Genomic DNA, 23298 nt, shown 5'->3' with positions numbered 1-23298 from the left:
CAATTAATTGGAATAATACGTCACTTAAATTGAACAACAGAAATCATCTTTGCTCTCTAAAACCATGAAAATTAGATATTTTGTACAAAAAGTAAGTAAAAAGGAGGCTTGTTAATTAACAATTTAGCAGAATCATTTCAAGTCACAACTCCTCACTTCATAAGCTTCTCTTCATTCCTAACCAAATAAAAACAAAATATTATTCGAGCAGGACCATTGTTTCAGCCTTAATCCCATCAATTTACTCCAGATTTATTTAAGTTCTTACAAACAACTAACCTTCAAAGCAGAAGGCACACACCATATTTCTCCTCTTGTCAACTTGATGCTGGCTATCATTACAATCGTAGTAGATCTATAGGGTGGGGAATATGGAAATGAACAGAAACTGCTTCCAAAAATTCTGCATTATCTTTTTATGATTGTATGTGTCCTACTAAACGATTTTTAGTTAAACAAATTTTTGCTCAATCAAACCCTTTAAGAACCACTAACGAGCAATTTCAGAAAGAAAGTTGATGTACCAATGCTTTAGCATTAAATTATCTTTGACCTTGAAATATTACCATAGGCAATGAGGTCGTATTCATCATCATGAGATTATTTGGAGGTCAAGTCTCTCAAATAAAACTTACATTTTCCTAAAACCTATGAAAATGGTGGGAAATCTTCTGATCATCAGAACCAAAATCACTTATTTCAATAATTAATAGAACTAGTTGTGAATATGAATATTTAAAGAGTCAACACAAAGAAACCTTGATAATTCAGGGTAATCACTTCCATAAAGATTGGGGGGGTGCTCTCCCAGACTGTGTTAGTTGTCACTGATAACCTATTTCAAACCTGTGACTTTGCAAGGACCTCATTTTTATGGCCTAATAGTGTCAGGCACAGATTTCAATGTTTAAATTATTAAAAACCATGATAAAGGCCGGTTCTTCCACTTGCATTGAAAGGGTGTACGCTCTTCCTTTCATCTCTTGATTAACATGGGGCTGACTTTCCAATTTGTGGATTAACTATACCTTTTACTAGTTCTTTTTCAGTCACTGATTTCCTGCCTCTTGGCCATTTCTTAGCTCATTTTCATATCCCCCAGAGGGGAAAGAGAGAAAATTAAACTCAAACCTATGGAAGTTGCTCTAATGAAAGGAAAAGGAAGATATTGGAAACCAGTGGCTAAAATGAGGTTTGGGGATTTTCGTACTTGCCTTGGTTCCAGTTAACCTAGAATATCGAGGGCCTACTTTATATGAAGTCATTTATCCTCCACCTCCACAACATGATTTAACCGTGACCAGGATGGGAAAGCTATTACACAAGCCAGAACTTTCATGAAGTTTCTTAAACAAAATTATATTAAGAAGATACTATAATTCTTGAGACAGATATATATTTAAGATACAAAATTTCACAAAAACAACTTGGACCACACATCTTTCTGACTCCAAAATTATTTTTATGTATTGGCCAAAAAAATAAAAATAAAGTATAATGGCTCAGAATGTAATAGGTTTCTGCTTATTTGTTGCTTTTACTGATAGAATATTCCAGCTCCAGTCCCCCAAAGGGTTAATGCTGCTGAGTGAGATGAAATTCATGAGCATAATCCTAAACGAGTGAGGTGAAGTTCTATCAGGTCTATTTCAGCTATCAGGGATTACCGCTAGCTGTCTAATCCTGCTGAGCCTCAGGGAGGAACGTTCTATTGTATTTGAAATCCTGGCCAGGAAAGAACAGAAGGTTAAATGGGTGCCTTGCTCTGTAATCAAATATCACAGGCACTACTTATCTATTCAATGAACAACTGACGTAGAAAATCAATTAGGAACCAAATAGCTTCTTAGGAATTTCTACCCAGAAAGAGGCAAGATTTTTTAAAAAATGAATTTATTTGATATGTTTTATGGTAGAATACTACAAATTGTGAAGTTCCAAAAGTTGTTTTAGCTGGTTTCTGAAATATGTATTCCTGCAGGCTCTAGAGTTTCTGTGCTATTTGCTTGCAAAACTGGAAGGATTTTAGGAATAATGATACCACACTCCAGGACAGTGACTGAGTCACTTACCTAAGGAAAGTAGTAGCCATGCAAAATCAATCCACATGAAATACTGTTAAATCTGGATAAAAGTTCTTAGCAATAATGCAAATCTATATTATTATGTTTTTGTTGAGATGACAAATAATTTACCTCTTCTTAAATGCATTCCTTTGACAGTACATCATCTTCTGTGAAAATATTATGAGCGTTGAAAACGATGGAAGAAAAAAAAAAAAAAGGTGGCTGCAGCCCTAAGAGCTCTTTGTTTCCAGCAGAAAGAGGCTCCTTTTGGTGGCCTGAAGGTTAACACCCTTGTCTCACTACCCTCATCCCCTACCTGTCACTCTGAGTAGATGTCACAGTTGATGCATGCAGACGAACAGCCTGACCTGGCCAGTCAGCTTGACCTTGGATAGACCTAAGATCAAATATGGTTATTAATATTGGGGACAGTCAAAATGTAATCTTCCAGACACTGGAGAAGTGAGCTAGAAATTATGCAGTAGGCACTCCCTGTCAATCAGAAGCATCATGACGCTAAGCATTAAAATGTTCATCTGGACCTGAGCAGGAATTAAGATAAATTTCTTTTTTTCTGTTCTGTGAATGCTGTTGAGCGAAATTTGCTCAGGGCCTTTATATGCCCAACTTACCTGTCCTTACACTTTCAATTATTTTTGGACTCTCTGCTTTATGAGAGTTTTTATAAGGTAATCTATTTGCAGGCTAAAGCAGATATAATTGGAAAAATATTGCCCTTTCATAGTCAAGGAAGATATTTTACAAATGGGATGAAATACTTTTAATACTCTCATTGTAGTTCAATGTGCATATAATTTTAACCATGGGTTCTCATTCTCTATAATTGTTATTCCTTATAAGTTTCTCTCAGAATATATCCATAATATGAGTTAAAAAAGGGAAATATAAAAAGTCATTTAAATGCCCAGGCAAATACAAAATGTGTAACAGTAATAAATGCATTACTATCTCAAACCACTACTAAAATGAAAACAGATATTTAATCTAATATTCCTTCCATAATTTATAATTTCATTTCCACATTCTCAAGTTATGGGCCTCTTGATAAAATGGTCATATGTCCATTATGATTTGGACAAAATCTCTGACAAAAGAGTATCAATATTTCCAATAAAAAATGTAGTTTTAAAATCATCAACTTTTTTTTTTATTATTATTATTATTATACTTTAGGTTTTATGGTACATGTGCGCAATGTGCAGGTAAGTTACATATGTATACATGTGCCATGCTAGATAAAAAAAAAAAAAAAATAGAATTACCATAGAAAAAAGAAAAAAAAAAAATCATCAACTTTTTATTTAAGGACAGATCCAAAACAACACAAATAAAGAAAACAAACTTATTCAGTTCCTGGGAAGAACTTGCAGTCTGCATTACAAATGTCCATTTTAACAAAGCAGTAAAATCATTTTCTTTGAAAAAAAGATAAGCTCTTTTGATTTTTGTTGTCTGTAAATTTCCAAAAAAAAGTCTTTAAAAATGTATCAGGACTAATGTATCTTAATGAGATATTTTTGCATAATGAACTATTCATTTGAGCTCTTTGTGAAGGTACACTCAAAGGCATCACACCACTGTCCCGAAGACTTTGCAGGGTATGTAGCATTATGTTACAACAAACTGCCCCACTCCTTCAGCCTCCTGGTATTTCATGTCAGTTGCTTCCTCAAGCAACACAAATCTGTTAATGCTTAAATTTGTGACACTGCTAACTGGTATTAACAGATTACGACTACGAAATGTCCTTGCAATTGTACTGGCACAGGAAGATGATATATTTGTCATAGCAGTGCAAAATGTTTTAGGTCACACAAACATATAACATTGTACTATGTGTTTTACTTAAACAAAACCTCTAAAGGTTTATAGTACACTGATGTTTGCACATTGATCATTACCCTAAAATAACAAGGCAGGGCAAGAACCTTATGCCCTTCACTGATCTATATGTATCAAGTGGTAACGATCAATAAGCGATCAAACCTACCAAATTATTAGCAAAGTCTGGAAATAATTGGTTTGATTTTTTTAAACCGAATCACTCAGCTGTTTCATTAATCTAACTTCTTCCCTCTGTGGGGAGGGGTCTTGATTCGTTTATGTCTCTTGTGAAACATAAGCGGTATTGCCAATGGAACTCAGATACAGTTTGGCACAAGCATTTTATATTAGATTCATATTTTAAAACGTAGCTCTTGTGGCCAGTACAGAACCGCTAGACTATTTCAAGTTGATCTGCAGAAGTGGTAGTTCTTTATGAAATACACAAAGATTCAGTTTTGAACTTATAAGTAGTTAAATATGATAACTTTTCCAGAGTAAAGTATTATGACAATGTACATTGTGTTGATCATGAGATTGTGTACCATATTTATTTGCTTGTTTTTAGCACTGATTGTCAAGGTAGCTGCCAATGCATCTGTATTCAATATTGTATTTGGGAGAAAAGTATGGGTTATAATTAAAGAAAATTGTCAAATTATAGAACATACAATACAGAGTTCCCTTTCATACACAGGATGAAGAGCTATACATACATATATACACTCATCAATATCTACACATACACACACCCCCATATACCTGTACACACACATTTATATCCAAATCTACACAGACAGAGAGAAAATATATGCTGCTATGAAGTGAAACTCCCAAAACAAACCTCAGAATCTGCCTTCCTAGAATAGCAAGGAAATGAAAAACTGAAGAATCATTACTGTGAGTTACAAATGAGCATGTAACCCAGTGGGCCTGTGGAAGTTGGCTCTCCTGAGACCTATAAGATTCCTGTTCAGAAAATAGACTATATATCTGCTGCCTGGGGATATCTTCATGTACAAAGGAAGTGGATTTCTGCAACCATGATGAGGCAAAGCATGATTCCAAAAATTTACCAAAAAGATATTCTTACAAAATTTGATCCAGAAGCTTTGAGTATTTTAAACCAACTTCTGGACTCAGAATATGATTTCTTGGCCCAACAGTTCACTAAAGTGCCAGACCTTCGACAAAAGAATGGCTCTTCTGTACAGAAAGGGTTTCTTTGAAAAGGCTTGCCATTTTTCCTACTGCAATGAGATTTTTGCAAATCAAAACATGTCAGACTCTTGTCCTAAGAGGCAAAACAATGTGAAAGATAGGGTAATACCATCAATGACTTACTTGGAAAGAGTATGCAGCATTGGCAGACCCTAGAAAAATCCTAGCCTGTCATAGGAGAAGATTCACAGAGAAGAGCAGGAGACACAGTTTCTCCCTTCTGAAGATGAGAGGAACAGATGCTAATGGAGCTAAGATTAGCATAATCATCATGTTCACCATCTTCTCTTGGAGCCTTAAGATCTACAAGCAACTTTCAAAGTTTTCTAGTCCAGTGGTCCCCCAATTTGACTGATTATCACTATCATGACCTTCGAATCAGGATGTTTTAAAACTTACAACAGGTTCATCTCCTTCAACTTTCGCTATTATATTCATTTCAGATTTGTCAACTGGATATACAGCCATTTCTAGAATGCCTTTTCATATAATCCTTTCATGACTCCAAAAAGTTTGAAAAGGTCTTTCTTTCTGATAAAAATCTCAGTGGTAAATGTTTTCTGGGGTTTCTGTTTTGTTTTGTTTTCTATACCTGATAGCCAATATCAAGTACAGTCCATTCATTTCAGCCCTGGCTACCTTTCTAACTGCTTCAATGCATGGTCCCATTCAAACTGGTCACTTTCCCCAAGATTAGAGGAAGAGTTCCATGTATACAAATCTGAAGGTGATGACACAAATGTTCCACATCAAAAGTACTAATTATATTACCTATTTACAATAAGTAATCATTTCCTTGTTTAATAGGTGAGTATATGTTTAATGCTTTACTGTCTCCTCCACTAAACCACAAACTCCCCCAGAGCAAAGCCTATGTCTATCCTGCTTGACACCATATCCTTATTTCCTAGCATAGAGTCTGGGAGAGAGGGCTCTCAATGAATGAATACATGAAATGAGTAATCAAATAAGTAAAAAAAAAAAAGCAAGGGTACTAAGAGTTATTTTTCCCTACATAATTTTTACTCTGCTTCCTGTTTATAAGAAAAACAAATAAACATATATTCATGGATTAAGCAAAACAATGGGAAACGAGCAACCTGACGTATGTAATTAAATCAGTAATTTAAGATGAGATATGTATTAAAGCTCAGCATAATTTCAGCTCTTAGAACCGCAGAAGTGATTAAGTTTGGACTAGATCTCAAAGAGCATTAAATGAATGCTAATCTTCTAATTCTAATGGTAACTCAGAGCCCATTTTATAGATGAAAAAATTGTTGTATCATCTCAAAGGCAAAAGGAAAGTAATGCCAGATACAGAAACTTTACACACTCATTTTTCAGCTGTGAGCATCACTTACTACTGCTCATTTGCAAATTTACACTTGGCTGACTTGAAAACTGGTATTTAAAAGTGTAATACACTGTTCCTTTTCTGTGGGAAAACTTCTAAGAAAGAATGTATATTGAAGTTAAAGCATAAAAGAATACACAAATAGTTATTTTCTATGAGCTATATTCACCGCTTTTCAAGTTGATGAGTATGGCTACATTCCTCTTCAAAGTAAATTTCAATTGAAGGCCAAGTGGGGAGATAAAGTTAAGAATGGCTTTTCAGGAATGACAAGTCCTAGATATAATAGTGTAACCAAGTACACTTACAGAAATTTAAAAATAAAGTGCCTTACCAATAATAAAAAAGCAGAAGTTATCTCCAAGTACAAAATGCAATGCCAGTAGAGTGGATGTACTGACAAGACATGAGTAATATTTTCCACACATAAGGAAAGCTTTCATCTCAGAATCCTTTTATTTTCAAAGCTATTTTTGTATCTCAATTAAGATCTACAGAACTCAGTGGAGTGTTTTTTTTCTCCATTTACTAATATATTAACTAAGGTACAGAAATTCTTGCAAAAAAAAAACACATAAAAAGTGAGAAAGTCAGTTGGACACCTTAAGATAGAAAATGCCTAACCTTGTTTTAAACTTTTCTTGAGTTACAGAGAGATATAGGCAGGTATTTGTGCATATTTTTCACTCTCTTCTCTTTCTCTGAGACATTCCCCTATACCCTCCCACCATGTTCCATCCTCAGTATATTAATAATGGGAGGATATCAAAAATTGATACCCACCTCATTAAAGCTTATTAAGCTCATCAAGTGTTCATAGACATAAATACTGAAGTAGGCAGTCAATCTTTCAGTTTTACTGTGTTACAGACTCAAGAAAGCTGATGCAGAGAATCTTTTAGCATGTGATATGGTATAGGAGCTTATCATGTTTTCTTGCATAATTTCCCCTTAACTCATTTTAACAGTAAAATATAAGGAAAAAATTACACAATGATAATGTTCTGACAGTAGGAACATTGGTAGCCCTTGACTGATCTCATCATACCCATGTCAATCAGCCACATGAAGATCTCCAGAAATTGAAAACTTCAAGAAATATTAGTAACTGTTTGAAACAAATAGGATTAGGCCTGAAATAGCAATAGATAAAATAGTAAGACTTTTTACATCAATTATTACATCAGATATGAGAAAGAGGCATATTCATACTTTTATACTCATAAAAAGAAAAAAATCCTGTCAGTTAGCGAGAAAAGTACCAAGAAATATTTTGGTTCATCCATATACTTACTATTATGAAAACATAAAAATCATACATAGTCACAAACATCACATAGGTAGAGAGGTGATGGCAAAAGAGAGAGAAGATTCCAATTATACTGTTACTGTACATTATTTTTCAACAATGCGACAACATCTTTACTGGTATGGAAACACAGAGACACTCTTCATCAAAGTTCTACGAAGCAGAAATCTAATTTTTCCCCAAATACCACAAGAAATCTAAATATTAATTATCTAAATGATACAAACGACTAAACACTACAAAAATGCATTATATAAAGCACTAAAAATGTCTTTACAAACTTCTGGAATTCAGGAAAGCTGTGAACAGGGACAACTTACAAGAAAAAATAAAGCACAGAGAAAAGGTATAAGGTATTTGCTTCTTAAAACTGGTGAGCTTCTTGAGAACAGGAAGAAGCTCTCCAGTTTTTCCCTTTGTGTCTGCGTCATTTGCCTTGGGGCCCAGAACAGGGCATTTTTAATCAATTAGGATAAATAAGCCTCTCTGTATTACTAGAACATCAAATAACATATACTTAAGTAGATTTAAGCTGTCATAAATGTGCCAATTTTTTCATTCCTACAAATATGGCAAATTCAGTTTGTAGATGTTTTTCAAAGAACATAGTATGAACCAAATAAATGACTCACATTCAGACTTTATAAAGAACTAAAGCCTACATACTGGAATGAGTGATTTTTCTAATTTGCCAGCCCTCACTTCTCCTCCTTCAAAAGACTCTAAATCTTTACCTTTCTCATCATTCATTTTTTTCTTCCTGCCTCAGGGGATACGTGTCCTCCTCAAAGACCAACTATTACAGTTGTACCTGTATTCCCATCCCCTTCTGCCACAAACAGGGCCTTCCCTTCCAGGTATCCCCTCTTGAGGCAGCATCTTCACTGTAATAGTGTCCTATTTAACATGGGTGCTGGAACCAGACAATCTGAGTTCAAGTCCTGACTCAGTTATCACTGTTACTACTAGCTATGTGACCTTATATAAATTAAGATTTCATTGCCTTAGTTTCCTCATCTTCAGAATGGGTATAATAATAGTAGCTAATCTAATAGAATTGCTGTGAGAATTAAATAAGTATATATATTTAAAGAACTTAGGATATTATCATGACACCAAATAAGTGCTCAATATATGCTACTATCGATTTTCTTAACTGAGCTAGTCAGCCAGAGAAGAACAGAAGATGGATAAGAAACATTGAGAGAATGATAAAAATGTGAAGTATTCTTTAAAGGACAGGGGAGAAGGAAAAACCAGGCAAAAATTAAGAACACACGGCAGTAATGTGAATCCAGTTAATAATATTGACTGTCAATCCAGCTGTTTCACTGCTAGGTATATACCCCAAGAGAAAAGAAAGCATATATCCATACAAAACCTTGTATACAAATATTCATAAGATCATTTTCCATAATGGACAACAAGTGGAAGTGACCCAAATGTCCAACAATTAATGGGGTATAAATAAAATGTACTATACCTACGCAATGAAAATTTGGTAATGGAAAGGAATGAACTGCTGATACATGCTACTGCACAGATGAACCTTAAAAACATTATGCTAAGTGAAAGAAGCTAGTCACAAAGGACCCCATATACTATGATTCCATCTATATGAAATGTCCAGAACAGGCAAATCTATAGAGACAGAAAGCAATTAGTGATTGCCTAGGGCCGGAGAAGGGAGGATTGGGGATAAGGGTGGGAAGCTAAAACGGTACAGGATTTGTTCTTGGGATGATGAAAATATTCTAAAATCAATTGTGGTGATGGCTGCATAATTCTGTAGAAATTATAAAAATCATTGAATTGTATCCTTTAAATGGATTAGTTGAATGGCATATGAATTATATCTCAATAGAGTTGTTGCAAATAAAAAAATGAAGTGGAGGCAAAGCAGAAGACAATGGTCTCAAGATTCACTGCACTGTCAACACGGTAGATTTTGTAGCATATCACGTTAGTCCTTTCCCTTTCTAATGCAGAACTGCTTTCTTAAAACTTTCAGTCACATTTTCCTATAGAACTGCATACTTCAGTATTGGGATTGCCGTCTTATTTCATCATTTTCCCACTATGGACATCTGACAGTCGGTCAGTTTAAGAAGACACTTGTTTGGGTTACCTAATACTCTGAATTTCAAGGATGTCTCTAAGTCTAAGAATCTTGTGGTATCTATTATGTCTTTAAGACCAAATAAAAGTGCAGAGTGTTAATTAGGTAGACATTAATTTCAGAAGCACTTTACTTTTAAAATATTTTTAAAAAATACTTAGTGCTAAAGCCTTTGCAAAAGCATATCTACTCCAAGGTTGGGAGCAGGACTTGCCTTTCGTAGGAAAAAAAAAAAAAAAAGGGCTTACTGTCCTCCCACAATTAGCAAGGCCATTTGCTTTTTGGAGAAACTATCACTTTTAGAAAATCATATCCTGTTCTCTGATCCTTTGATTAGTCATGTGTACATACAGAACTGATTTCAGTGCTTCTTGACGAGTCTTGCACAACACCATCAAAGGTTTATTATCTCTAGGAACTGAGAACACTTAACATTGTACAGGAAGAGACTTCTGTCATCTACTTTAAAACAAAATACAGGACATTAATGATTAACCCATAATCTTCATCAATTTTAATACATTTTTATATATTCTCTTCTCATTCTTCTCTCTCTCTCCCTCTCTCTTACACACACACACACATACACACACACACACACACACGCAATTCATCCCAAGGAAGTTTGGACAAAAAAAATATAATAGGTCTCCTTGGATATATGTGGAAAATACCACTGAGGTACTGGCATTTGGCCTTTTTTTATCACCTAACACAGGAGATCTGAATAGATCCATGTTCTACATTCATTGAAAGAATTAAATTGTTCACTTTTTGGAAAAGCGTGTGTGTGTGTGTGTAATCAATTTCAATGTACTTTCTTCTTTATCAATGATTTGCCAACAAATTATCAAGCTGCTGTAATTAAGGGGGTAGTCATAATTCAGTGACCTGGTACATGGAACAGCAACTTACAACTAAATATTATACCAGACATTTAAAACATACGTCTAAGGAAATGTGGAAAAAAACTGAGCAATAGGATAATCAGGAAGAGATTTTCTCATTTTGTGACTTAAAGAGGGTAGCTCTACCTTCATGTTAAGAATTGATACTCTATAAATTAAACAGCTCTTCAAAAATCTCATTTTAGTTTTTCTAATATTTACAGAATTAAGAGAGCCAAGACTACTTTTCTCTGAAAAAAGTTATTTGTAAATTCCCCTTGCACCTATTTTTAAGGAATTCAGTTATGAAACTGGGGAGTATCTTCTCAGGAAATACTCATCATGGAAAAATTTGGTACTTCTATTCCATCCAAATGTGTGGGTTTTTTAAACTACCTAATTTTCTAATAAAAATAATAAACCAAAAAATAATAAACCAGAAATTGCCTTTAAACATATTTCTTCTCAAAAGATATCACAGAGTTTCTGTTTAAAGAATAGTGATATTTGGCTTCACATAGTAAACAAGAGAAAATTTTCTCCCTTTATCATGTGATGTAAATTCGTTAAATAAAATAAATTCTAAAAGGCAAATTCTGGTTTTATATAATTCCGATTTTAGCATGTCAATCTTTTTCAAAAAAACACTATTTGGTTTAAAAGTTGGGAATTATTTTCCTCCTTCTCCATCACTGATACTGCCTACGCTGTTACTCAGTAGTAAGTGCTGAATATATGTGGAGTTGAAAGGAGATGTCTTGTAAATTGACTCTCTTTCAGAGGTGTCGGCAATTAGACTTGCTACCTGATTTCTCACAATTGAACAATGAATAATTTTAGACCCTAACGATATATGCTAGTGTTATTTTCAGGCCTGCCAAATGAATAGTTAGAAATATTTTAAGTCTATAAAAAATACTGCACATTACAGTTATCAAAATATCCTTACAGGCTGGATGCAGTGGCTCATGCCTGTAATCCCAGCACTGTGGGAGGCTGAGGGGGGCGGATCACTTGAGCCCAGGAGTTCGAGACCTGCCTGGGCAACATGGCGAAACCTCGTTTCTCAAAAAAATACAAAAATTAGCCAAGGGTGGTGGCACCTGACTGTGATCTTAGCTACTTGGGAGTCTGAGGTAGGGGAATCGCCTGAGCCCAGGAGGTCAAGGCTGCAGTGAGCAGTGATCACGCTACTGAACTCTAGCCTGGGCGACAGAGCAAGACCCTATCTCAAAAAGAGAAAAAGAAAGAATAAAAATCTTTACATGCTTTACACACACCAACCATAGTTCTTGGGAGTTTCCATGCTGTTAACAATTCTGTTATGCCAAGCTACGACTATTCTTACTTTCCAGTAAATGAACATTTCTTTAATAGATGTGGTCAACTGCAGCAATGTCAGTGACTGACAATTTTCTGCAGGATCAGGTAGCCAGATTCAGGGAGGCAAGATTTCTCCAAACATCTCTAAGTCCAGTTAATATAAGTAGTTCTATCAAGACTTTGGGCTTTACATTGAAATCATTAGCAGAATTTTGAGGAGGAGAGAGGAAAGGAGTGTATTATCAACATACGATGGAGAGAAAATCCCTCAAGTCTTGTAACTAAAATGGATCAAAGTAAGACGTAAATGATAAAATTAAGATAATAATAATAATAATTCAAAACAGATGATTTTTTTAAAATCCTAAGAAGTAGCAAGTGAATACAACTTCCTCTAGTAGCAGTAAGGAGAAGGAGAAAGAGACTCAGGTTCTAGGCAGTGAGCAGATTGTGCTTTAGTTGTTCTTGTGTAGTAAGTTAAATGCTTAGGGAGGCACATTCCCTCTTTCAGGTCAGCAGCGTACCATTTAGTACATTACTGCTGAGGTACCCTGGTGACCTGAATGAATTAATGCAGCTTCCAAAGGTGCTTAACTTGCAAGCACTGAGAGCTCAGGCACTAGAAGTGATAAATATTCTATTAGTCCTTTCTATTTAATATACCAAATACCCAAACATGCCAGTAAAAGGAAGACTTTTAAAAATCTCTGTCATCCCAGGACATACAGCAGCTAACAATTTTAACAACAGTTTCTCCTTCCTGTTCATAGGTGACCCAGTGAGTTTAAGTTCATCATCTCAGTAGACTGCATTCATGTGTACAAACCTACCAGCCAGCTCTTACTACATCTGCAATACCTTTAAGAAAATCTGCTTGCTTGAAGAAGTGAAAGTGGGCTACTTTCCCATAACCTGCTCTTCCTATCCTCAAATATAGAAGTTTTCTTAATTAAAAAACCTTATTAATGTGGGCTAGGGGCATGAGCTGAAAAGAGGCCGAGGTTAGAATTCCAGCCCAGCCTCTTACTATCTATAAGGACTCAAGCAAGGTGTTTTTCTCTGAATCTGTTTCTGCATATGTCAGAATATAATAATAGCATATAGCTGTTAGGAAAAGTATGTGAAGTAATGTACACAAAGAATTTAACTTACATGATTATTGTAAGTATGTTCTCTCCAAAAAGTAATGCCATTGTAAAAGGCAATAAATAAGTCAATTATCAATACGGTTTCACTGTTGACAGATTATCTGGCATCAGGAGGGGTTTTTTTTGTAAAATTCTTCTGAATATCCCATAAATTATATATAGATAGTAAATTGCCAACTCTATTGATAAATGAGGCCTTCTTGCAAAAGGACATGTAATCATAGACTACAAATCATTATTTTAAAGCTTTAAAAGCTTTCCTCCCAAACTGGAGTTAACTGTTACAGCTGGATTTATCAATAGATCATTTCTTCCCACATTCAGCCCTGTATTCCAATAATTTTATCAGCAGATATCGAGGAACAAATAGCTCTTCAATCATAACCTTTCTCTGCAGTGCTCGTTAAAAATTGCTTGATGGACAAATATATTCCTAACACTAACCCCTTAAACAACAGAAGAGAGAAATGTATATCTTATGCTAGTATTTACAATGAAATAAAGTCTGTAGGAAATTCTAAATCAAAAGAATATGATCTCCATACACTTTTATATTTCTGTATGCACATTTAATTTGTGTAAGTTCAAGATTACAAAATTTCCTTAAAGATAAGGAAAATAAAATGTTAATAAAATGGTGTAAAACCAAGTGAAATAAAATGTGGTCACAGCAACTGTTTTTATCTGTGATAATAACACTGTAACTGGTCATTACAATAATGTATCTTTAAGCAGTACTCTCATTGACCTTGTTGTAAATTGAATTTACAGAGGTTTCCCAAGAGTTATACTACATTTTTATCCTGGTTATTTAAAGGGGTGGATGGTAGCTGTAATTAAACACATTTTGCTTTTGTTTTGTTTGTTTGTTTGTTTTTGTTTTTTTTTTTGTTTTTTTTGAGACAGAGTCTCGTTCTGTTGCCCAGGCTGGAGTGCAGTGACATGATCTCGGCACACTGCAACCTCCACCTCCTGGGTTCAAGCAATTCTCCTGCCTCAGTCTCCCGAGTAACTGGGACTACAGGTGCTCACCACCATGGCTGGCTAATTTTTGTGTTTTTAGTAGAGTCAGGGTTTCACCATGCTGGCCAGGCTGGTCTCGGACTCCTGACCTCATGATCCACCCGCCTTGGCCTTTCAAAGTGCTGGGATCACAGGCGTGAGCCACCATGCCTGGCCTGCATTCTTTATTATGTGGTTTTCTTCTTCATATTCTAGGAGATGCATTAGTAGCAACATCCTCATGTTTGAAAACTACATATAAGTCCTAACTAGTAGAAAAGCTCTATCTTGCCCTCAAGTTCCCACCATAATCCTTATCTAAAACTGATCAATAAAGTCTTGCTATGCAATAGGGCAATAAAAGTAAGCGAAGACACAGAAATGACATTATACTATATCTACTGATGACTTAAAAGACCACTCACATGCAGCCCTTAGACTAAACATTGCTGAAAAAATGCATGGAAACTCTTGATGACTACGTCTATAGATTTAACTCTGAATAACTTTAATGTCCCTGACATCTAAGCACCAAATGTAACCCATAATATTGGTGAGCAGAATGAGTTAGGAAGTATCACCTTGGAAAACTCTTTGTCTCTGAGCAGCACTTAGAAAGACGGCTTATATTCCATCACATCAATGGGACACAGCCACCGTACCAGACACTTCAAAACCTTTCACATAGTAAGTGTTCAATAAGTGCTTCTATATTTACCAGAAGTAAAAATTGAGATACCGTCTGTGTATTCTGCTAACAGAATGGTGGCCTTTGTGACTGTTATACTAATCGCCATCCTCTTGAGTTATAGAATCTGTGAAGGTGTTTCCTCATGGTTATTGGTGGCTGTGCCTCCATGCCTGTCCTTCACCTTTCAAACAAATCAAATCCTCCCATACACTCTCCTGGAACAGGCTGATAATTTGGGAGGCAGGCAGAAAGCACCTTTTAAGGCTTGAATTTCCAGCAACATTTCCAGCAAAGCTCAGGAAGGCCAGATGTTCTGGAAGCAGAACCACGGTCATTATACACATGCCAGCTCCTCCTCACTCCACCCAGGGCCAAGACCCTTTCAGCAGTGTGAGGCCTGGTTAACATATGACTTTGACTGCATTATGGCATGGCGTCCCAGCACCCACTTGAACATTTCAGCAATTTTAAACAAGCTCCAATGACGGGGACTATTACATTTAAGCCACAGAAACACACAGGGAGAGCACATTAATTATGAGAGAACACCTTTGTCTGCATTACCTAAATGACCTCAGGGTGGGTGACAAATGAGCAATTTAGCTCTTTTGATTAAATCATACCTGCACTTCACATGAAATAGAATGAACACAAGTTACACAAAAAATGTAATGTAAATCATAAAGTAGGAGGTGACATGAATGGGGGTGCCAAATTGTTGACTCTGTTTCTGAGGTGTGGTGTGTTGTGGTGGTGGTGGTGGTGGTGGTGGTGGTGGCAGTGTGTATGTGTGTGTTCAGGAGTAAATGAAGAAAGCTCTTAAGGAGGGGCACTGCCCTACCTAACCCCAATCCCTGACATAATCACTCCACTCCACACAAACATTAGAAATTCCTCCAGATCAGGCAGTTCCTTTTTAAAAAATGCATGCTGAAGAAGACTTCTAAGTCAATTAGACCTTTGGTGGCACGACTCTGCTTTTATAAAAAGGCTTCATTCCCCTTAATTAAAAGAACGCTAGTTTTCTGTGGGGAATTAAATAGGTAATCTTGCAACATGAGATATTTCCATGAAGAGAAAACCTAGGTGGGGTAAAATAGTAAGGATTTCAGGAAAACAGAGAAGAGCATAAGAGTGTATTCCTGATGTTTAGGCAGACAGTGGCATTGGTTAAGAAAAGACATACAGAAAATAGAGTAGGCGGGTTCTAATGACACACTTTGCTTTCTTTAAATTTTGTCTGGGTTTGATAACAATCTCACACAATAAAAATCATTTTATCTATCCTGACATGGATGTAGTAAGTTGCTAATGCCTGGTCTTAGTCAATCTTCCTAGGGATTGATATCTATCTATCTGTCTATCATCTCATCTGTCTATCTATCTATCTATCTATCTATCTATCTATCTATCAATCTATCTTTCTATCTATCTCTCTGTCCTTCGATTGACAGATTTTTGGTCACTTTTCTTTTCTGGTATGGTACAAAGAGGGTTCTCAGCTCACAATGTAATGTATTACTTGACATGTGAATGCAGTGAGAAAGTCCATATTTGTGCTGAAGTAGCCATGTTATAACACATAGCAGTGCTTCAGCAAAAGTCAAGCTTAAAAACAGAAGTAGACGTAGTTGATAGGGCTGGCCAATTGCATTTGTTCTGAAAACACCAGGGATTTACTAGTTGCTATTAGCAAACCAACTCCTCTTTATTTAATCCATGTATTTTTTAGTTATAAGTATTATGCAAGTATGTACTATTCTACTAGAGAAACTGTTTTTTTCAATCTCTGCCCTGTCTATTTATATAAGAATACAATAGAATAATTTGAACTGTGATTAGTTTTTTTAAAACAAATCCTGCAACTGGAATTAAATTTCACACTGCATTTCAACCTTGAAATGAACATAAATCTGAAACTAATACAAAAGTGCAAAGATTTCCATATTCAGGTTAATGTTTAGTAACAGAAAAGAATAACTTTTGTTTATCTCCGAAAACAGCTTTCTTCATCTAAACAAATGACTAGAATAAGATTAAGAAAAACTTGTTTTGGTTTCTTAGAAACACACACATATTCCAATTTTTTTTCACACAATGACTTTTATGTAAATGCGTACCACACACCTCCTGACCTCCTTTACCAACACACCGGGACAACGACAGTTCAATGATTGAAATGGTACATATCTCGTATATTTCATTTTAAATTGCAAAGTTGGACTCAGGCTTATTGAAATGAAAATGTGACTGTTTGTTAATTCCAAACTGATCGGGTTATTGTTTCCTACCAAGAAAAAAAAAGGCACAAAAAGGTAGATGAACCTAATTATTCCATTTTTTAAATTTCCTTTACACATACTGTTCCCAATATGCCTCCTTGCATTCTCCTCTGTGGGCCTCCCCAACACCTTAATTTTAGTTCTTAACCAGGATTCTTTAATCCGTAACATGGATAATGAGAAAAACCCAAAAAATGCTCCATGGGGGAATGTTACACTAAAAGTTACCTAGGACTAAATCCCAAGTGTGTTCCTTTGCTCACCATGGAGACAGGCAATTTGTTCACTGCTTTCAGTCAATTTGAAATCCAAATATGAAAAAGGCATTATGGAATTCAGACAGGCTACTCTGCTTCACTACTAGCAGATGCAGGAAGGAAAAAAAGAGGTAGTATAATTAAGGCTTTGACTTTGAACAAGCAAAGCTGTGAACACCTCACTTATAATACATATAATATTAAAAGAGCAGCCGAAGTACAGATGCAGCAAGAGTATTTCTATGTCCTGCACCGAATGGTGGTTAGACCAATCAGCTGGCCAGAAAAGTCTTGGCCATACTGAGCCAAGAACAAACTAAACTGTAATTCTGAAATATTGCCAGTTTCATTTGTTCTTCCTCAATTTGAACGTGCAGTGCTCTGTGGTTTTCATTATATCTTTTTACTAGACTCTTTAGAAAAAGTTGGAGATCATTTAAGGGGTAGACAAAATTACACTGCATTTTTGAAAAATAAAGGCTGGAAGTAAAGGAGTTTCCTTAATTTGTTCCTTAGTTGGTTCGTTAATCCATCACTCATTCCACAAATATTTATTGAGAACTAATTATTTTATCAATTGACTAAAATTTATAAAGAATAGAAACACATGAAATTAGAAGAATATAATTAAATCTAATAAATGGGTTAGCTGAAAAACTGCTGTTTTATACACACACACACACACACACATTCACTTTGCAAGATTGATTGTAGCTAGCTATATATTTTGCATTTATTAATCTCACTTTGAATACATATTCAAACATTAAAAGTAAAGATTATGGGCAATCTTCAGTTTCATTTTATTGTCTTATTTTCCTAGAGCAATTTTGTTTCATCAATCAAGTTTCTGGAGGAAAAGTCCAAATTCAACAGTGCTTAGCACTTCAGAGAATCTCACTTGAAGAAATGGGTAAGATTTTCTTAACGGTAACAAAACTGCTTTTAAAAAAATTCTAAGGAAAATAATGCTGCCAAAAATGAATATAGCTTTGTTTGTTTTTGCAGTCATCATCAGCAATAGGCATAAAGGTATTCTTTTTTTTGAGTCCATACGGAAAGATCATCAACACATTCTGCCTCTGGGTTCTTTGCCAAAATACCATAACCCACAAGCCTTCTACCTTAAACATAAAAGGAAAGGTGTTGTTCTGGTCAAATAAAGAAATATTTTTTACTAGCATACATCTAATGTTAAAGCTGCCTAAATCCTGCCAAATACATTAAAAACAACATCTGTAAAACAGATTTTCATTACACTGATCAGTTTCAAGTCAAGCAGCTAGGCAGATGATGCTTTTAAGCTAACCTTAACCTTTAACTTTTAGCCTCCTTAACCTAGAATAAGGACACACTTTTAGGTAATGCTGCTTCAGTTTGACAATGCAAGAGGTAAAGTGGCCTAGCCTATTCAAATTGAAATGACACGTCACCACATCTAGTGTTATGAATCAATATGTTGTCAATAACAAGACAAGCTGTTTTCTCGCAGCTCTGTATTCGTCTTATAACTGCTACTTGTCACTTCCCCTTAATGTTTAAATAATTCATGATGCAAAATGATGTAAATTAAACTCCTAATGAAAATGAATTTTATAGAGGAGATTACTGTCTAGCCATTAACTCTGAAACTATTATAAGTCTAATTTTAATATTTTAGCCATCATTTTTTTCTAGGCTCAGGCCAATTTGTTAGATTCTCATTTAAAAGCAATTAATGTTACTTATGAACCACTTTTATTTTGCCAACACAAGCCAACCAAGCTTGCTAATATCCTCATTACTGCACTTGAAAATCCTCTATGATTCACAGTTTCTGAAATCAGTTTAGAAGTGGAATCCTCAACACAATGCTACTTGGAATATTTTTTCCAGTTACTACTAGAAATAGTGAATGCTTCTTGAAAGAAAATGCAAAAGGATAAAGTTCAATTGTCTAATACCAAGTCTCAATAGCTCAAATATTTATCTCTTCAATCTTCTGTTAATTCAAGATAAGTTTGTTCAAAGTTTATTTGCTGACCATATTTAAACATCGTACTGAACAAGGATACTTAGGTATGTTAGAGATAAACAACCAAAGAAGAGTAAACTTTTATATGATTTATAACATTTTTAAGGAGAGAGTACACCTTTCAGTTGTGGGATCTCAAGCTCTCTCTGCTTTCAGGCCTTCTTTATAATCATGCTTTTGTCTTAATTGGTTGCTATAAATTCAAAGACAACATCCAACTCTCCATGAAAAGAAACTTCAAGAGTAACTGTGGCACCAAGCAAATTGCCCTGAAGAGAATGAGGTGGTCAATTCCTGCTTATGGAATGAATGGATAAACTTACACACACACACACACACACACACACAGGCACACATACATTTAAATAATCATCAAGCAGTTAGATTAAATATTTTCTGAAAAAATAAGCAATAACACCCTATCTTCCTTTAGGTTCCCACAAAAGATTAAAAAATAGAAAATTTATACATTTATATCTCCCATTCATAACATGTTAATTTAAAGTGTTAGAGGAGCTGCATGAATATAAACACAGTTCATGAATATTCTATATAGCTCCCAGGGTCTAAATCTATTATTTATACAAATTTAATGTTTTTTTTTCTCTCCTAGGTATTTTAAAAGTTTTAATAAGTCAGGTATCAACAGAAAAAAGTAGACACTTGAACAGTTGTCAACTGTTGCTGCAAAACCTATGAATTATAATACAATTAATCCTTTATATTATACTTTCAATACTGTCAACTTAGAAGCTTTCCATCTCACATTAGGGCCTGCACTCCCTTCAAACTCTGTAACGTAACCCAAATCTAATGCTTTCATTATTGATCCACAGAGTGCCAATATCACAGGAACAGTGTTACAAATTCTCACACTGAGTCGTTAGGATTTTATGCACAGTACATTTATCTAGAATTTGAACTTCAAGAAACAACCCAAACACATAGTATTAGACAAATCCAAATAAATAATTCCTTCACCTAATCTAAACAGCCTCAACCTTCTCTTTTCATGTGTGGTTATAATTTTAAATAGTGTTAGAAAAATCATAGGTTTGATAATCACTGGTTAACTCCTGATAGTATAGTTAACACTGATTTCTAGTATAAATCAATAGACAACACTTGCAAAATGGATTTTGTAATCATATTTAGAGCTTGTTACAATGACTAATGGTTTGCAATATTTTCTGAATTTTAATATCCTCTAGACAAAAAGAAGTTTTTAATAAGTTACCAAGTTATTCATCACAGTAATGAATGTGTTATATTCGTACATGAACCAAGACAATCAAGACAATCCTGTGAACAAACTGCAGAAAATAAATTAATCAGTAATTAGGGTTTAGAAAAAGTCAAGACAAGTTCTGTAATAAATGGTGTTCATCACTTGCACGTATTCAGTACATCTGCATAGTTTTCCAAGTAAAGATAAAAGTATATTTGCCATTGTATAAAGCATTGTATAAATAAGCATATTTATCTATACCACACCCATTTAGGGGGAAAATATTAATAGGAAGACAGTCATACAAAATAACAACAGAGTTTACTTTTAGAGACTTCCAAGGATGCTAAGGGAGAGTGTGTTTACTCAGTGCTACTGAGCACACACAAGAAAACAAAGAAACAAACATCATGTTTGGAGCGTCCTTGTTTGTCACCAAACAAAATATTATGCATTCACAAGGCTGGGCACTGATTTTGTCTTCTGCTCCCTGTAACCATTTACATTTAGCCAAGAGTGGTGCTAGGTTCAAAAAAAAAAACAAAAATCAATAGGTTTAAAAAGTATTATTTTATATATGACACTACCCCCAAAATTCTTTTATTTTGGGGAAGCCAGTGAAGAAATAAATGCCACTGAGACAGGTGTAAGTGAGACATAGGGTAAAACTTTATAAATAAAGCCTCCAATTCCATATATTTCAATATGTTTTTATAATGTCAATCAGAAACTGTGCCCTCTGCCCTTTGATGTTTTTTCTCTTTTTTTTTTCTTAATTTGGAGACTTGTGCTCCAAGCTCTGAAAGAGTTAATTCCCTTTTCTACTCTGTGCCAACGGAAATGGATGTCACTGCTTACCTTGTAGAGCTTCAGGGCTGCCTCATGCCTGTGATTGGTGGTATGCAAGCGTAATTTATCCACACTGTTGGTGTAATAGTCACAGGCATTACATTTTAGGTGAACAGGGTTGCCAATGGCAATACACTTCAACCTCCACTCATTGCTTTTGCCCCCTTCTTTAATGTGAGCCACCAGTTGATACTTCTGCATATGTTTATCAGTCTTGCAGTGTAGCTGGAAGTTGGCTTTGAGCTGAGTGTTGTAGTTGCAGAGCTTGCACTGGTAGATATCTCCAATTACTGCCCTCCATTCCTCTTCAGGGAGAGAGCGCTCACTGCTCACATGCACACTTAGGGCCTCCAGGCTGTCAGAGGTGAATTTGTTGCAAACAGCACACTGGAATAGCTTCAGCGCTGGGTCACTGATATAAGGTGACAGCTCTCCTGCAGTAAGGAGGGACAGGTCATCACCCATTAGCTGACCACTGGCAAGCCGGATTTCAGGCGGCAGCTCATTATTTACTACAGGAAAAAAAAATTAAAAGGAAAAATAGAGACTAGAAAACACAGCACACACAAAGGAATCTGTAAAATAAAGTCTTGACAAGGAATGTGCTTTCTCTAGAGCTTAAACTATAAAAAGCTGTAATAGGATTGAATCAGGATCAATTACAATCATCCCTTTCAACTGCTAAATTCTCTCATCAGATAGCTTTAATTACTCCTACTGGGCATGATGTCATTCTGAAATTTGTATCTTCGAGGGCAAGAAAGTTGATCAATACCATAACAAAACAGTCACGTGCTTTCAATTTAAGAGCCTAGATAAACTTACATAAGCACTAATTGTTATTTCCCAATTTGTCTTAAAGCTTGATGAGATTTGGCTAATATTGTATGCGTGCCTGTAATCTACTGCCAAATACCTGGGATAAGGTAATGGTATTATTGTTAGATTAATTATCTTTGATCACAGCCATTAAAATATTTCTTAAATATATTTAATGCAAAATAATGCTATACCCTTTTAAAGCTCAAGTTTGATATTTTAGCGAATAATCACCAAAATTGAAACTATAAACCTTGTAAGGTATGGCTAATGATGGCAGGCAATTAATGCAAATTAGCTTTTGTTAATCAACTTACTGAATGAAGACAAAGTTTGCTAACTTCACTGATGCCACCATTGATCCCTTAACTCTTTCTTCTCTGAAGTTAATTTGGCTTTGAAGCAGAAGAGCAAATGGTTTGATTATCCAGCTTAAAGAGAAAGTCCTTTCTAGTAAGCTGTCCTCAGTTTGTTGGCACTCACCATTTTATCTGGGTGCATCACGCCAAATCAAAATGTGATTAGAAACTAACAACAGTGCAGAAAAGCAGCAAATACTAACCGAGCCCTGGTGCCAAAGCCGCTGCTGTCGCTGGATCCAGCTGGAACGGATTGATCATCAGCTGAGGGTCGGCAGGGTTTTCCAGCTTCATTCCGGTCAGGCCTATGTTCTGGGCTAGGTAGTACTGATAAAGCTCTGCTTCCGCAGGGGCGAGGCCCAAGTGCAGATTATGCTGGATCTGCTTCATGTTCTGCTGCAAAAGCATCATATTATGCATGTGCTTTTCGCTGGTCATATGAATTCGGAGGTTCCTGGCGACATTGGTTTCATAATCACAAACTTCACACCGCCAGGTGGGTTTCTGTTTGGGTTTGGACGG

At 35.4% G+C, this 23298-nt stretch overlaps 1 protein-coding gene across 10 annotated transcripts in view; it reads right to left on the bottom strand.

Moving 5' to 3' along the window:
* The window catches only part of ZFHX4 (zinc finger homeobox 4), a 186552-nt gene that overhangs the window by 138061 nt on the left and 25193 nt on the right, over positions 1-23298 (bottom strand). For 7 of the 10 annotated variants that reach the window (XM_024251267.3, XM_024251262.3, XM_054561787.2 and 4 more), the window contains exons 2-3: positions 22980-23298; positions 21608-22110 (exon numbers count right to left, since the gene is read on the bottom strand). The exon at positions 22980-23298 is cut by the window's right edge and continues 2317 nt beyond it. In XM_024251267.3, the coding sequence (XP_024107035.3) occupies positions 21608-22110; positions 22980-23298 (822 nt within the window). The remainder of the gene's footprint in view (positions 1-21607; positions 22111-22979) is intronic. The other 3 variants (XM_024251265.3, XM_063726698.1, XM_063726697.1) reach the window with 1 other exon arrangement.

This window comes from Pongo abelii, chromosome 7 (genome assembly GCF_028885655.2).
Source record: "Pongo abelii isolate AG06213 chromosome 7, NHGRI_mPonAbe1-v2.0_pri, whole genome shotgun sequence".
In the NCBI taxonomy this organism is placed as follows: domain Eukaryota; kingdom Metazoa; phylum Chordata; class Mammalia; order Primates; family Hominidae; genus Pongo; species Pongo abelii.
This window is presented reverse-complemented; position numbering and strand designations above follow the sequence as displayed.